The sequence below is a fragment of the Cnephaeus nilssonii genome (assembly GCF_951640355.1).
Source record: "Cnephaeus nilssonii genome assembly, chromosome: 2".
Taxonomy (NCBI): domain Eukaryota; kingdom Metazoa; phylum Chordata; class Mammalia; order Chiroptera; family Vespertilionidae; genus Cnephaeus; species Cnephaeus nilssonii.
Window position 1 is genome coordinate 30,431,113 of NC_137073.1, and position 17,598 is coordinate 30,448,710.

Below are 17,598 nucleotides of genomic sequence, written 5' to 3' on the forward strand. Positions count from 1 at the left end.
TAAAGTAACAAATACACTAACACAACCTGGTGGTTTTATCACTGAAAACACTAGGTAGTGGTGAATGGATGGCCAGGAGGAGGCATGCCAGAGGACAGGAACTCAGGAATAGTTTTAGGGGATGGAAGGAACAGAAAAGGACCCATTAAACCAACTCAAGAAGAGAAGCAGTAGGAGGTATACCTATTTGAAGATAAGGTGTTTTTCAATGACTAAAACAAGTTACAGTATTCAATCCCATTTAGTATCACAGACTTACTGTGGGTTCCATAAACCCTATCAATGTCGTCGGTTTCCAGTGTACAAACGTGAAAGCTCTATAAGTAAGTTTTAGACATGTCTGTCAATCTCTCCTTTTGAGATTTAGTACAGCAGGTTTTTAAAAATGTCCCTTTGTATATAAAAATCACCATCCATTATGCATTTTTGAAAAAAATTAAGCCTTACTATTACCTACATTGACTGGTTTAGAAGTTATCCCATCTAATAAAGAGGGAATATGCAAATTGACTGTCACACCGTCACAAAGATGGCGGCACCCATAGCCACAAGATGGCGGCGCCCAGTCCCCTCTGCCCCGCCGGAGTCCCCCAGTCCGTTCAGCCCCACCGGGGGGTGGCAGGCGCGTGGTGCGACCGGACCCGCCCTCAACCCCCCGGCCGCCCAGGGCCAGCCCAAGGCGCAGGCAAGCCTCGGATGTCAGCTGCCCAGCCACCTAAGGCCAGCCTGAGGCACATGCAAGCCTCAGATGCCAGCTTCCCAGCCGCCAAGGGCTGGCCCGAGGCGCACACAAGCCTCAGATGGCGGCTGCCCGAGGCTCAGGTAACCAGGACTAGCTGAGGCTTGTGCTGCCAGCTGTGGCAGCAGCAGAGGTGTGATGGGGGCGTCATCTTCCCCTGATCGCCAGATCACCTCCCGCCCCTGAGGGCTCCCGGACTGTGAGAGGGGGCAGGCCAGGCTGAAGGAGCCCCCCTCCAGTGCGTGAATTTTAATGCACCAGGCCTCTAGCTAATTATAAGATTGTAGCAGGCTGGTGAGGGAGGCAGGATGGGGGCAGTAGGAGAGAACAATACAAAATCTTCCCTTGGGACCTCACAGATCCTCATGTTCTCAAAGGCCCAACTACAGGTTCAAGAAAAACTATTATTGCCCTAGCTGGTTTGGCTCCGTGGATAGAGCGTCGGCCTGTGGACTGAAGAGTCCCGGGTTCGCTGTCAAGGGCACATGCCCAGGTTGTGGGCTCGATCCCCAGTAGGGAGCTTGCAGGAGGCTGCTGATCAATGATTCTCTCCATCATTGATGTTTCTATCTATCTCTCCCTCTCCCTTCATCTCTGAAATCAATAAAAAAATATATTTAAAAAGAAAGACTATTATTTAAGAGGTTCTTTTTATACTTTAAGACAAAAACTCTGATCTATGGAAACTCAATAAGACATCAACACATACTGAAATACTTTATGCTTCCAAGAAATGTAAAAATTAAGTGAAAGAAGTACTGACTCCAAAATGTTATACCTACTTATAAAGTGAAAAAAAAAAAAGAAGTACTAATGACCAACAATAGCCTTTGATATATATGATTCCCTTATTTAAGCAAACATTCATCAGGAAATTATTGCGAACAAAATGCAATACACTTGCTGACTGCCCCCTTCATGCTTTAATGTATATGGTATGAATATAACTATGCACACACACAAAAATGTTATTTAGACCAATTTATGGGAAACCTCAGTTTGGATTAGGGTCTAACTGCTCATACAAATAATTTTTGAAAAAATATAGAATTAGCCCAGTAGGTGTGGCTCAGCAGTTAAGTGTCAACCCAGGAATCAAGAGTTTGCTGGTTCAATTCCCAGTCAGGGCACGTGCCTGGGTTGAGGGCTTGATCCCCAGTAGGGGGTGTGTAGGAGGTAGCCAGTCAATGATTCTTTCTCATAACTGATGTTTTTATTTCTCACTCCCTCTTTCTTCCTCTCTCTGAAATCAATAAAAAATACATTTAAAAAATTACAGAATTATCCTTAAGTCTAAAATGTACCGTATTTTCCCATGTATAAGACGACTTTTTAACCCAGGAAAATCTTCTAAACGCCCAGTCGTCTTATACGCCGGAAAATACGGTAATTCTAACAAATAAAAGATCTTAGAGAATACATTCAAGGAAAGAAGGAAGACCTACCAGCAGAATCTCCTACGAACTTGAAAAGTTGGTGCTTTTATAGCCAGTTAAACATAAGATGATTATACCTTCCCTTATGATCTTTGCAATACCCTATCCATCTCACTTATTTGTTTAGAAAATTAATGAAGTTCTACAGTACTGCTAAGAACATTATGTGTCCACTTCCCCAAAGCCACTCGTTAGAATCTTTCTAAATTGAGAAAAGGCCAGCCTATGTGCACAGTAACAAACAGTGAGAAATATTCCCAGAAATGCTGGGCTCAATTGCGTCCTAAAACATCATTCTTTTCTGTGACATTGGAGGTACCTCCAGCTTGATGGCTTCAAAGAAGTAAGCAAAGAATGTTCACAAAAATATGTGTTCTCCTACTAACATGCCTTGGTGAGTGAATCAGAAATATTCAAGGCTGCTTTGTGCTAAAACGACTGCTGACATTCCTGAGAGGATTCACATTTTCTCCATCCATGTGTACACAAACACTCTGGAAAATCTGCAGGCAGGTACACCAAGGCCACGTGTCCTGCTGGAGAAGAGTTTACTGCTAGACAGGCGTACCTCGTTTTATTGCACTTCACTCTGTTGTGCTTCACAGATGTGGCTTTTTTTTTTTTTTAATTGAAGGCAAGACCCTCCACCAACAAAAAGACCCCAACTCAGTGTACTGTGATGCTTTATTGCAGCGGTCTGGAACAGAACCTGCAATATTTCTGAGGTATGCCTGTACTTTATTCATGGAGAAGGAGGTGATGCACTACATATAAGGTCCTAGGCCCATGGTCGGCAAACTGAGGCTCATGAGCCACATGCGTCTCTTTGGCCCCTTGAGTGTGGCTCTTCCACAAAATACCACGGCCTGGGCGAGTCTATTTTGAAGAAGTGGCGTTAGAAGAAGTTTAAGTTTAAAAATTTGGCTCTCAAAAGAAATTTCAATCGTTGTACTGTTGATATTTGGCTCTGTTGACTAATGAGTTTGCCGACCACTGTCCTATGCCACCAGGGACATTTAAATACACAAAAAATATATCCATATACACACATGCACGGAACAGGACATTAATACCTTTGTGTATGTGTGTTTATAAAACAACCTGCCACGTAAGGTGCTTATTTCTCTCTATAAGCAAGGCAATCACAACACTTTTTGGACCCAAGTGATTTCTGTATCTTATGTCAGACTACTTGTTATGGTCTCTAATTTAGAGAGTGGGGTAAAAGCTAATAGGGCACTTAGACTTAAGTCTTATAAACACTGGCGGATCACTAAACCAAACAGGGAGATTAAAAACCAAATAAAATTTTTTTTAAATCCCTAAGCCAAACCTTAGAGATACTAATTTAGTAGATCTGAATTGAAACCGTGGCCTATAAATGTTTTCAAACCCCCTAGCTTATGACCCCCGCCCTCCCCTGGATTTGGCAACCCTGAGCTACAGCAGAAAAGGCGCTGAGGTGGGTGAGCAAGCACAGGTGTGACTGGCTCAGCATTTTCTCCTTGAGGGTCTAGGGTGCAGAGTGCCCACTCAATGATGTCTGACATGAATCCAGAGCTGAAAGCACAGAGACCACACACTCACTTTCAAGTACCTATTTGGGAGCAACGCTGTCTTCCTCCTCAGCTTGTGAGAGAGTAGAGCCTTAAGTAAGTGTGGGGAACAGAGAGGAGGAGAAGCAGTCGTATCTGCAGCAAGCGTGTCCTAGCACAGTCTCTCCAGAACGCTGGGGACAAGGTCTGAAGTCAAGGTTTAAGTCACCACAGGACAGGATAATGAACAGTTTGCCCTGAGGCACAATGAGGAGGCTGTAGGAAAGATCAGCTAACTGTGCTCCAAGTGTCTGGAGGCAGAAAAGCATGGTGTGTTATAAAAGGATAAACAGAGTGGAGGGGGAAAAAAAAAAGAGAAAGAAAAGAAAAAGAAAAAAAATCCCATTCCATCTGTGCAGCCCTGAGCCTAAAACACGGCAATCTTTATTTAGAAAAAAGTTAATGAAGATTATGGAATGCAAAATGACTTTTCATCAACTTATTTCTCGAAAAGAAGCATGAATTTGCATTTTCATTGAAGTGATCAAATGTTATCTAAGAACTGCTTAATTGCCTTAATGGTTTAATTCTATTTGCTGCCAATCTGATTAGCAAAGTGTGTGTCTGCGTGTGCACCCGTGTGGGCTGGCACTAGATGGGAGGGTGAATCCTATTACTGAAAGAACAGCAATGTGGAGCTGGCTGGCTCTGGTTAATTGAGAAACCATGAGTGGTGTGAGGAGGTCACCCTATCATTTAATTTTCTCCTCTCCTGTCTTCCCAGTCACTTGTTCATCTCGGAAACTTGCCTTAGATTTGAGAGCGCTAAGAGCATGTGCTAATTTGGGTTAAGCAGAAGGTGAGCCCAGGTATTACTGCCAGTGTAGTGATTTAATAGGAACTGGGATATAATTTAATAGATCCTTCGAGTCTCAGCCAGACATGGTTAATATGGGTTGGGGGAACATCTGATAAAAGTTAATACATACATTAATCTCTTGGGACTCTGCAACAATACATGACCTAACAGAGTAAGGATAACCCCCTGGGACCTGCATGGGAGTGTCTCCTGGCACAGGCTCTGGGATAGCTGGTGGCTCTGGGGCAGGTGAAAGACTGCACTTTTGGAACCAGCTCTAACCTTGGGGGAAGTCACATTCTGCCTCTGTGTCTCAGTGTCCAAACTTCAAACTGGAATGACTGGTTTTAAATTTGCTTTTTGCAGAGCCCTGGGTTTCACAGATGTACCTCAGGATCTACACAGGAAGTTCAAGGGAAGCTGAGCAAAGATTCATGACACCCAATTCTGAGCTCCCCATTTCCCCTTTGATTTGACTGCGCTTTGATCAATCTGCAGTATTGATGTGCTGGACAAGATTCAGTGTGAAAGAAATATTTTATCAGTTGGAAATATATGATCACCCCTGGAGGAGATGAGCGCTAAGATTCTGTGTAGTTTTAATAAAGTCTTCCCTCTGAACATGCTGTTTCTTCTGCTAGGAAAATTCATCTTCCTCTTCACAACTTTTTGAGCTCCAATTTTTTCAAGACTTAGATCAAATGCCATCTCTTCCCTGAAACCACCCTTAACAGAAAGCTTAGCTGTGAGGGACTTCTTTACTGGAAAGCAGTTCTGTGGCTACGTTTGGCCAAAGAGTACACTTTCCTAAGCTTAAGATACTGCATACTCTGGCAGTTTGGTTAAGGATTCCAGACTTTGGATTCTGGGTGGTATAAGGGAGGGTTGCAAGTACATCAAGGGCAATACATATCCACAGCCTTAATATGTTCATTTCCTTTGATGCAGCACTAACACTCACAGAAATTTATCCTAAGGAAATAGTGACAGATATGGACAATGACTTATTATAAGGAAGTTCGTCTCAGATTGGTTGATAAGGTGTTAAGGGTGAAAATTTAGGGAAAAAACCTAATGTGGAAGAAAAAGTTAAATACCATGTACAGCAATAGTTAAATGTTATACTTTAAAATAATGTCTTTAATTATCATGTGTTGGAAAAATGTCTCATGATGTGGGAAGATGCTGATTATATGATGTTAAGCAAAGAAGGCAGGACACAGAACTATATAAAGAATATGCTGACAATGCTGTTATTCATTACACCGACACAAAGGAAACATTAAAAGAGTAGTAGAATTATTGTTCCTTTAATTCTCTTCATTGCACTCTGTGTGTTTTTCAAATTGAAAAAAATAGATGCCTTTCACATTTGCTATGATAAACATAAGTGATCATGAATATTTGGCAAAACAATAAACGTTTTATCTCCTGGAGTAAAGATAAAAGCAAATTTGCTTCCATCAGGTTTCTTCAATTCTTCAACTACATGATACGTCCCACATACAAATGACTGGTGAGTCTGTTTCTCCCACTAGAAGGATTTTGACGACAGGGTTCCTAAAGGGAGCAGACGTAAGCAGCGTGGGAAAGACTCCTCTGGAGCTGGGTTCTAGTCTCCACTGTGCCACCGACTAGCTGCGTAGCCCAGCAAATAGCTTCACATCTTAGGATGTGCATTTTGTTCATTTGCCAAGGACAGGTGTGCGTCCTATTCTTTTTTTCCACCCCCAGTGTTTAGAACACTGGAAGTTATCAATAACATATGTTAACTATCGTGTGGACTGATTGATGTAGGGCCAGGTAGAAGGATGCAGTGTATGAAATATAATGAAAGAGTGTGAACAAAGATGAACTAAAATTCCAAGCTTCTTGATTCAACTCCTCAAACCCATCTTATGAACGATCAGGCCACAGAATGGAACTTGAAATATAAACAGGGAAGCCTGGTTTGTTTTCTTTTTTGATCCTTCCAAGCCCAAAGTCATGCACCTTCACATATCCATCAACTCCCAAGACTAGTTCCTTAAGGAAAACTCAGATTTCACCAAGAAGATTGAACTGGGGTCAGTGCCTATGAACAGGTAGTGAAAGCCAGACCCTGAGGTGGGACCAGCTGAGTTCAAGACAAATGTAGGATGATTAAAGCCTGAATTTCAGACTTAACTGAATGAAATATGAAGCATGGAACAGTATTCAGGTTGCAATTTGGACCTCTAAACCCAAAACACAACAAAAAAGCAAAATCTATAAAGAACATCTGGCCTGAGATAGAACTGAGGTTAAAAAAAAAAAAAAGAGTAAGGAGCAGGAGACATTATTCTAGAACAACACAGAGAAGACGCACCAATGTCTCCCAAATGACACTCCAAAGGGTCTAAGGTGGAACAGACAGATGCAACCCTCCGCGGTCACCCACACTGAGCAGCGTAAGCCTCTCAGCCACTGGACACCACTAGAGAGAGGGATATGCGCCATATGGAAGCACACAGATCAGTGAGTAAGGCCCCTCTTAAAGGACTCCTCACTTGCAATTGGAGCATAAAAAAATAAAATAAGGCTGCCTGCTATTCACATAAATTCCAATTCTATTTTATGAGCAGGGAGCAGAAAAATAGAGAATACAGTTTGCCCTTCATCTTTCTGACTCTTGGAGCTTTTCTAGGTTATGCCACCAGCTATGACTGCTCTCTTTTACACAGTGAAATCATTTCTAAGTGAGTAGCCTAGTAAATTCAGAGGAGTAACTGTTCTTGCATATGTCTTCAAGATCTATAATGGAAGATAAATCCCGTTAGTCTGGCCATGGCAAAGTAATTATTTCAACTGCTACATTTCTGTGGAACAAACAAAACCTTCCCAGGCTTATGCATTTCCTATTTAACGGAGGAAGGAAGAAACGCTATGCTCACCAAGCCCAGAACACCGGCTGTCACAGACCAGTGGCAACCAGAATGAAGAGGGGCCTCATCTATTATCGCCGCTGGATATCACAGTCCTCCGGGCCACATGTGCTCATATCCACCCATCCAAACCAGCCTGTGGCCAAATGGTGCTGAGCAAGAAGCAATGGAAAACTATCATGGTAGAAACATCAGGGCATTTTGGATGCAAAGCAGAAGCTTATCTTTTTTACTGTTGCAGCTCCAGAGAAAATCAATTTTGACACAGAACTGCCACTTTACAAGCAAATAACTATACTTTCCAATAACCTAATCTGTGCAAAGCCTACTGAAAATTCCCTAAAGAACCAGTAGTTAAAACCTCCATTAAATCAAAGGTTTTAATACGGGGAAGGGAAGAGAGGATGCAGTTTGACTTGGGAATGTAATGGACTCAGTGGGGAAATAAATATGTTGTTTTATGTGTACAGTTACAGAATATGAGAACACAGCATTCATTTCAAAGGGAATTCTCTTGCTGTGCAACTTACTCCTAAACAGATGTGATTTTTGCTTATTCAAAAACATTTAGGTAACAATTACAGCATAATAAATTATAATTGCCATCATCTTCCAGCTACGTAATGCCTTCTATGCAAACACAAAGAAGAGACAATTACACAAAACTGTAAAACCCATTTTCATGTGGGTTCTGGAGCCTAGATGCAAATAATCTATATTATGCTCACATAAACACTGCATTGTGCCTCGTATAAATACCCTGCTATGGTGTGTGGAAACTGCCTAGTAAATAAGGAGGTCTTGTTAATCACAGGCTGGAGGGGTCCCCAGCAGGGTCCTTTTAGGGGCGCCAGAATGCCTTCCAGTCTTAGATAGTTTCTTTCACAGTCTTCATCTTCCATCCAACAATCCACCACACAGAGCTTCAATCCACTGGCCATTCAAGTGCAAATTCTCTAAAACAGCAAAACATTCCACAGGCAGCAGTGACTGTAAACCTTAGTGTAATTAAGGTGGCAGATTTCCAACAGGGTCTGTCCGGAAGGCAGAAAGCAAGGAGGGCACTATCAAGATGCTGGGATGGTGAGAAGGAGGTAAAGGGAATGGTGACCCTGAGATGGGGGCACCAGCACTTACTTTCCAAGGATGCTGGAGAATCTACCAAGTAGGAGTGGGGAGAAAAGATATTCAGGGCGAAGGCAATGGCTCTAACATTCACATATTCATCCATGCCCCTTTACACCAAATTGTAATTCCATGGGGAAATGCGTTCAGGCATAATGATGGACCTGAGATGTCCTCATTCTGACAAAGAATCATCCTGTATCTCTCATATTACCAAGAAACAACTCTAATGAGTGGAATAATATGAATAAGATGGTGGATAGCTTATATTCAGATGACCAAGCTTCCCCCCCGCCCCCCTCAAACTGATAAAACATGGGAGTTAAGAGACCCCAGTTTTACTCTTGGCTACTACTTATGCAACATCCTAACTTAAGAAGTGACTTAGACGCTCCTAACCTCCATACTACACAGTATTCACCCCACCATTATCCACCTGTTTGGGGAGGCACTGGGAAGTACAGTGAAGAGCACACAGACACAGCCTCACAGCACACAGGGGAGACCCTGACGTGAACAGGTAATGATGAGATCAGTGCTGCAAGGAGGTAAGCACACGGGTTGGTAAGAACAGGGAGGAGACCATCACCTGCTCAGAGAGCTCTCAGAGTTGGTGTTACATCTTGAGGGATAAGGAGTGCTTGTTAAGCAGACATAGAGAGAATAGCATGTACAATGGCATCTGCAAAATGAAGATAATGTGTCTATGGAGGTGCTTTAAGGCAATGATGTATTTATATGGTTAACAGAAAGCTGCATGGGGGGGGGAGGGGCAGGAGGGATTGACAAGCATCCTTGTGGCTTGCTCACTCAGAGGAGCACCTTGTGATGTAGGCTGAATCAGAACCTAAGTGGCCATCTACTCACTTATTTAGTTTGTCTCTTGTTTTATTTTTTAACATTTTTAAATTCCTCCTCTAACTAGAGGGTACCTATCTCACAACCATGACTAAAAAAAAAGTGGAAGTAACTGGAAGACATGATGTGTTTCTTTAATGTCCCATTTGCTATTGCTCTTCCACAAAGTCCACTCCAATCTCCATCCCCAATAGTGCATTTCATCCTTCCCTGGGAGTTCACACTACACCCTGTTCCTCTCTATGAAATGTATAACTTTAAAAGAAAGAAAAAAGCCTTGCCTACTGAGTCGGTGTGCCATCTAGGATACTGGGGCTGATGCTGAGCTTCCTGAAACATTTTAGTCATTTCTCACTCCTGAAACACACACATGCTTTTACATAATCATAAGAAACTCTAGGATCTAAAGTCCCAACTGGTGAGTGCTGGTGAGGGGAATGACCCTACTGTCACATAAACACTGTGGATAAGACTGGGCAGCAGGTGATGAACTAAAGTCTATAGCTCAAGTCTGTGCAGGCAAAGTACCCGTGTATGCCTCAAGACATGAAAAATAGATTTAAGAACTTCACAAAGGCAAGGACACGGACTACTAATATTCCCTGAATCTGGCACAATACCTATCAGAAGGGAAACAATCAATACATATTGTTAAAAACAGTAAAGCTTAGCTTGGGGATATCCAAAACTACTAGTAAAGACTACCAGGCCAAAAAAAAAAAATCAATTCTATGAAAGGAAGAGGGGGGGAGAGGGGGGGGAGGAGGAGGAGGAGGAAGAGAAGGAGGAGGAGGAAGAGAAGGAGGAGGAGGAGGAGGAGGAGGGGGAGGAGGAGGGGGAGGAGGAGGAGGAGGAGGAGGAGGAGGAGGAGGAGGAGGAGGAGGAGAAGTAATAATCAGCACTAAGTCCTGACCAGGTTGAAAAATCTGACACCATAAATACTGGCAACACCCTGAAGCAGTCCCTTGGAAGCGTGCATGGCGGTTTTATTTACGCTGCTTGACCTGGGGGAGTATGGTGGCCTTCCACATGGACAGAAAGTTCACCGGGCTCTTTAATATTTATAAAAGAATCCCTTACCAGTTTATCTTAGTTTTCAAGCTTACTAATCTATCCTTGGTCACTGGGATGGAATGAACTACATCACCTGAGGAATGCCTTTGCTTACTTAAGCTTCATGTAATGCCTTGATCTTTCATCAAAGGTCAGAACTAAAAAAAGTAACATGAATTCCATGACTGAATTTTTTAGGAATCTGTAACTGAGGACATTGTCAGTTATATTCTCCAATGGGGCCCTAAAGCCCATGTGATACATTTTTCTAAAAGTCCTGAATTAGGCAAAAAATATATTGCTTCCCCCATATCCTGCTCCCAACAGCAAAATAAGGAGGTGGTTATTTTTTTCTGAAAACAAGAATGATCCCATTCTTTCTTTGTCATGGCCGCCAGGAACCTCAGAGCTAATTTTATAAACAATCTCAGCAATGACCTAAACATGCACGATTTCCAAAGCTGTTCTCTCCTTCCTCCCATCTAGTACTCACTCTTATTCTTATTTTTTATTAGATGTTCCCAATTGCTTCAAATGCCTTCTTGAAAGCTCTGGGGTAAAAATAACCATAAAAATAAATACAAATATATTTGCATCTTTATATAATTCTCCAGTTTGCTCACATAATATTCCTCTGTTCAGTTCAGTTCAAACAGGAACTACAAAAGGTCATGCCAAGTACGTTTTTGTTCTTTATGGCAAATAAGAGAGCTGACTGACAAAGATGACGGAATGTTCAACCATTGTAAAACTAATTCCCAACTATAGAAGAAAATAATTTTTTATAATATTCCATTGGGCAATTGTATATTTAGGCATATAAATATATCAGCTACAGACATAAGATACATACATGATTTCATAGAGCAAGTATCATACCACATGAAAAAGGAAAATGGAAATAGAGTAAAATTAGACCACCTATCTTCAGCTTAATGCTTTTAAAACCTAGAGGTGACACAGTTATCTCAAATGTATTTTAACTGCCTATTATATTTGGCTAAGGAAATTTTTATAGCGATACATTGAAAATACACACACTATGTAATGACTTTTCTTCCTAGCAGGCAGCATTCTTTTAAAAATCTAATTTATTAGAAGAAAGGAGGCAGTTTTAGCTTAATGCCTAACAATCCCAGAAGGGCAGGTTAACCATCGTCAGCGGAGCTGCTACTGAGTTGGGGTGTGAGGGGAGAGAACAGAGGGACACAGGAAGGTCAAACTAAATCACTGAAAAGGGAGGAGGGAAGTTCAATTTCTCACTGGAGCTATGCTCGCAGTGCTCCGGAGAATCTGTATCAAACAAAGTATCCGAAGGCAAATATGAGCCACCATACCAAAATGAACTATGGAAAGAAGATTTAGAATCGACTGAGCAATGTGAGAACAGAAAAGAGACTCTTTCTGTTACTGACACGAGGTAAGTTTTGCAGACATCCCTCTTCCCATCATCCCCAGATTTCAGACACGCTTCCTCTCCCAGGCTTGTCTCCCCTGATCTCCGGAATGGAAACACGCAAAGCCCAACTGTTGAGTGCCCTCTGACACTATTAGTGCAAATGTCTTTAAGAACATTGGTAATTTGTTTTTATGGATCTGGGAAATTATATTTTCCTTTACACAAAACATAAACTTATGATCATTTTAACAGACAATTTTGAACTTAGTGCCTGCTCACCTCTAGTCATGCTTTAGAAAACCTGTGATCAACCTGTCTGGCTATTCTACACCATGACTATTTACAAGTTTGGCTTGTTATAAATTGCTGGTTTCCTCAGCTCTCTGGAATTTTGACTTAGGTTAGTCCTTTGTTATATGGGGCAAGACTGAAATTTATGAACATAGTGTGATACCACGTATAAAAATGCAACCCCTTCTATGAAATTAAGTCTGTTTTCCTACTTTCAGGCCCAAAGCCTACTAGAGAATATAGGGTGTTTTTGTGCTTTCCCTATGATAGAAGTGCTTACATACTAGCATCTAATTGCCACTAGTCTCACTTCTACCCCCCTCTATAAAAGTTGTATCTCTAGCTTCCTTCATGAAGACAAGAACTGGAATACATTCTAACAGTAACCATAAAGGAAGTCCACAAACACCTAATTTTCAACATTCTTGGCCCTAGCTCTGGACTTGGGCCAAGACACTTAACCTTTCTGAGCTTCCATTTTCTGAATCAAAAAGAACAGTAGTCTTGGAAAACTAGAAGTTCTATAAACTAAGACATCTCTCTGTTCCCAATGTTCAATTCTTTCTCTTTGTCAGTACATGCCCCCAAGAATATTGGTAAGAGGGATAAAGAATGAAACTCGAAAGTTTGTTTCAGGTGGAAGCCGCGGCCCAGCAGTACCTTCTACAAAGCAGGTTGTCAGGAGACATCCGTGAGTGAGTGAATGAACGCATGAGCGCACGAAAGAAGCGGGCGCTCACGGCCCAGAATTTTCTCCCCTGGTCTCAGAATACCGTTGCCCAACCTAACATCAGATGTTCCTTTGATCACATGTGCAGTGACTCATTTTACGTTCACTTCAATTAATGGCAGTTTCACTCGTTAACCTGTTCAAATGAGGACTTTAAGACACTTCTAAAGAATAGTCTGGGTTTGTGGAGAGAGGTTTGAAATACATGACTCTCCTTTGGATCGCATATATCACAAACCAAGCCTCTGAGTCTGGTTAATTCTCAGGCTGCTCAGAACCTGTCTTATTAACACTTTTGAAATGAGGAGACACACCCAATGTTCTGATCCTATGCCCTTTTACCCTTGAAATGACAGCGTTCTCTACTGGGTCCTGGCTAGATGAAAAGGTATGCCCGACGTGTTGCATTATCTCTAAATCATCCATGATGTATTCTGCTTAGTTTAAATGAGTGAGTCCCATTTGCACAATTGCCCTATTAATTTACTCATCATTGATTTACACCACTTTTGCTGGAGCTCTTTGGCCAGACCCCTATTTTACATGTATTCTCACTAGCTCAGTTTCAGTATTTTACTCCCCTTCAGGCCTCCCTATCTTATTGCTCTTCATTTGTCTTCATTTATCCATATTTTATCTCCATCCTCCTCCGTTCCTCCCTCGGCTGCCTTCTTTCAGTTTCTTCTGGTTTCTCCTCCATTTTCCTTCTGCTTTGGCCTTCCTCCCCTCTTACTTAACAGCACATAATAAATCTCCAATTAGAGCTCAGCAATCCAGAGGAAAAAGTCTGAAGGCATAAGAAATAGAGGCAGCCCAAAGCACTTGTCACAAGTCAGGAAGAAGGTCGGGGGGTTGCAGGGGAGGGGAATGCACAGACCCAATAAAAGCAGCCTGAAATCAAATCTGAGGATTTCAAGTATTAAATTGTTAACAGAAAGTACACCTTTGCTAAGGATCTTACAATAAAGATAGCAAAAAGTGTGCCCTTCTGCCACCTTGAAGAAGCTTTTACTTTAGTTTCCCCCCCCCTCCCCCCCATATCACACCTTTAGAGGCCTATTTTACACTTCAGCTAACAAGCAGAAACTCCCCTCCTTTGGTTGTAGCCAGAACAAAATCAACACCTTTGGCAACATCTAAGATCAAAACACCATTGGGAGTAACTGAGGGCTGAAATATGGCCATTGTCACTATGATTTCTACAAGTAAGGTTTTAAAATCCTCATTACATAAAATCTTTTAAACAGACCAAAAAAAGTCTTTTTTTTTTTTAGATAACATATATAAAAGCCTCATTTCATTTGTCTAAACAAAAACTAGCAGTGATTTGATGCAATAATGTCCACAATAAATGCACAATTGAAAAGAACATTAAACACAGATGTTACTGTCCTTCTCCCTATCTCTTGAAAGTGAGAACATAATTTTAATTTTGCTTTAGGACTTTTATTATCTGGGTAGACAAAAAGAAAAATGCAGTCACCAAAACACCACACTAGTGAGAAGGAAGAGCTACATCCTTACTTAATTTCCTAAGTCCCAATAATTTGGTAATCAATTCAATAATATCTGACTTACCTGGCTTTTTCGCAGTTGGCACTTTAATAGGAAACACTGTACCTCTAACATTCCTAAAGCACATCTATCTATATATCTATATATATATATATAAAGCCAGCGACTGGAACACCGTATGACCAGAACCACTGGTCGCTATGACACTCACTGTGGCCAGCGAATGGGCCTGATGGGGGGGTGGGGCTGCCGACCAACCTCCTGCAGCCCCTCCTCCCACCCGGCCCCACCACAGATAGGCGCCCCCCACCCCGATCAGGGGCAGAGCCACCGGCCAACCGCCTGCGGCCCCTCCCCTTGGCCAGCCCCACCCTGGATGGGCCCCCAACACACCAATCGGCCCGCAGCCCCTCCCCCCAGTCAGCTCTACCCCTGATCGGCCCCCCACTCCAATTGGGGGCAGGGCCCCTCCCTCCAGCCAGCCCAGCCCTGATCGGGCCTGATTGGGGCAGGCTGGCCAGCCAACCTCCTGCCAATCTCCTCCTCCTGACAGGCCTAGCCCAGATCTGCCCCAATTGAGGCCAGGCTGGTCGAACCCCACCCAAGCACGAATTTGTGCACTAGGCTTCTAATAAAGATATAAAAGCACACTGCCAATAAATAACTTGTCCTAAATTTGAGCCTCTGTGGCCAAGGATCATAAGTCATTTATCTCTGTAACTCCCATGGGCATACCAGAAGGATGAGGACTGCTTTCTATTGCCAACATTTCCCTATTTTCTGAGCCTCTCTGTGAAAATTACCACAGTTTAAGAGGGTCAGAGATCCCGCCAATCTCAAAAGGAGCAAAAGCAACAATATGCAGAGCTAGGACCAAAAAAAAAAAAAGTCAAGATAGACAACATTAATAGTAAATCAAGGGATGTTTCTGCCTGGTAAAAGGAATAATTAACTTGTCTTGTATTTTGGTTTTGGAGATGAATGTAAAAATTCTGATTCTTATCAAGAAAAAAGGTGATGCTGGGAGTTTCTAACATATTGCATGAGAAAGAGGCCCCGTGATCAAAGTTCTGCTCAGTAAATCAGCTGTTAGGCAGCTCCTGTGTCCAAGTCTGGATCTCGCCCATGGTGTGCTCCACTCAAATTCTAAGGAAACTTGGATTCTGCCTCAGTCCTGTGGCAAAATAAATGAAATAAGTACATAAGCCTTATGTATGTGGACCTGGAGTTATGAGACTAGGGTTCTAGCCTTTATTCAAACACTAAAAAGATGACCCAGTTTGGCCTCAAGCTCACAGAATTTTAGGACTAGCAAAGACTTTGGAAATAATCTCTACTCTCCTAAGGAATAGTATTTTTGGACTTTCCAGTCTTCGTTCACATGCAATGGCATATTTTAAGCATCTTAATACATTTTAAAGACAAATATCACTATCTCTTTAAACACAGTATTTTAAAAGGTCCTAAAAACTTTCACAACGATTCCCTGTTAACTTAGGCTAAAAATACTTTTCCTCAGACATCACCTTTAAATTTAAATTGAAAAATAAAATTCCTCATACTCTACCCATCATCATAGTATTTTAGAGTTGATGAATATCTGAAAATATCAATTTAAGTGTTTGTTTGCTTTTGATTTTTAAACTTTATGGACAAAGGTAGAGAGTATGGTAGTACCTAGTCAGAACCCTGCACTCAGAACTTAAGCTAGACCCACTTTAAATTATCCATTTACGCTTCTGCCTTCTGTAGGGAAGCCAATATTCCATCCTTCAATATTTTCCTATTTCTCCTGAACCAAAGACCAGAATCCTACAATTGGCCTGCAAGGCTCTGGCCCTGCACAAGGTTTCCACCCTTAGCCCCTTTCACTCTGCCTATGTCCTCTGTGAAAACCTGCCTCTACGTGCCATTCTCCCAGGACTTCTTGCTTATCCTCTAATCCACCACTTACTCGGGTTCTTTCCTGTCCCAGAGTCTTTGAACATGCTGTTTCCTCTGCTCAGAGGCTTAATCATCCCTACATTCCCCTAGCCAACTCCTATGCACCCCATGGATATCAGCTCATAAATGCCATCCATGAGCTGGTCCGTACTTACAGCCCCTTAGAGCAGTGGTCGCCAACCGGTGGTCTGTGAGGTCCGAAAGGTTGGTGACTCCTGCCTTAGAGCATCATTCATAGCAATCACCACAATTTTTATTCAGTAATTCAAGATTGTTTCCTATAGGTCTCCCCTACTAGGATATAAGCTCAATGAGGGTAGTAATCACATTAATTGTTCACCAACATATTCCAGTATCTAACTCTGGGCCTAACACACAAAAGGGGCTCTATAAGTATTTAATGTAGAAATAAATGTGCTAATGGAGAATACTACAGATACAAAGAAGTACACAAATATCAAGAGGTAACTGTCAATCCTACCTAATAAAATATTAATATGCAAATTGACTGCACCTTCGCTACGCCCAAGCCACGCCCACCAGCCAATCAGGGTGAGTATGCAAATTACCCAACAAAGATGGCGGTTAATTTGCATATGCTGAGGGAGGGAGGAGTGAAGACTGAAGACAACTTAGAAGGAAGAGGGAGGAAAAGCAGAAAGCAAGGTGGCTGCCAGAGGGAAAGCCCGGGTGGGGCAGAGCGGGGCAGAACAGGGCGGGCGGCAGTGGCGAGCGGGTGCAGGTGCAGCGGCCGCAAAGGCAGCAGCCGCTGCTGCAATGGCTGCTTGCAGGATTCTTCCTGCAAATGGGCTACTAGCATTAAATATTAAATGATAATGTGACCCAGATCAAGACTCTGAAGGAATTCCAAAGCACACATCACTCCACAGAGGCAGTGGTAGATTTCAAAGGTAGATGAGGAAACACAAACATGTGCCAAGTTCAATAAATTGTCTCAACAATTATGATGCTCCTGATTTCCAAAGGTGAGAGGACAGTTGTAAATGTTCAGAGTCCACTTTATGTCTGGTTTCACTCTAAAAACCAAGGAGTTTCCACTGTACCATGCTGTTCCACCTCCTATAAAATACACATACCTGGCCCTGGCTGGGTAGCTCAGTTGATTGGAGAATCATCCCAATACACCAATGTTGTGAGTTTGATCCCCAGCCAGGGCACATACAGGAATCAAACAATCCTATATAATAAAA

General features: G+C 42.3%; 1 protein-coding gene across 5 annotated transcripts in view; it reads right to left on the bottom strand.

The window, feature by feature from the left end:
• The window catches only part of AUTS2 (activator of transcription and developmental regulator AUTS2), a 1,102,591-nt gene that overhangs the window by 436,372 nt on the left and 648,621 nt on the right, over window positions 1–17,598 (bottom strand). Inside the window, exon 5 of one of the 5 annotated variants that reach the window (XM_079796034.1) lies at window positions 10,350–12,009. The exons of the other annotated variants lie outside the window; for them this stretch is intronic. Within the exon in view, the coding sequence (XP_079652160.1) occupies window positions 11,731–12,009 (279 nt within the window). The 3' untranslated portion in view covers window positions 10,350–11,730. Of the gene's footprint in view, window positions 1–10,349; window positions 12,010–17,598 lie in introns of those variants that run through there. 5 annotated transcript variants of the gene reach the window in all.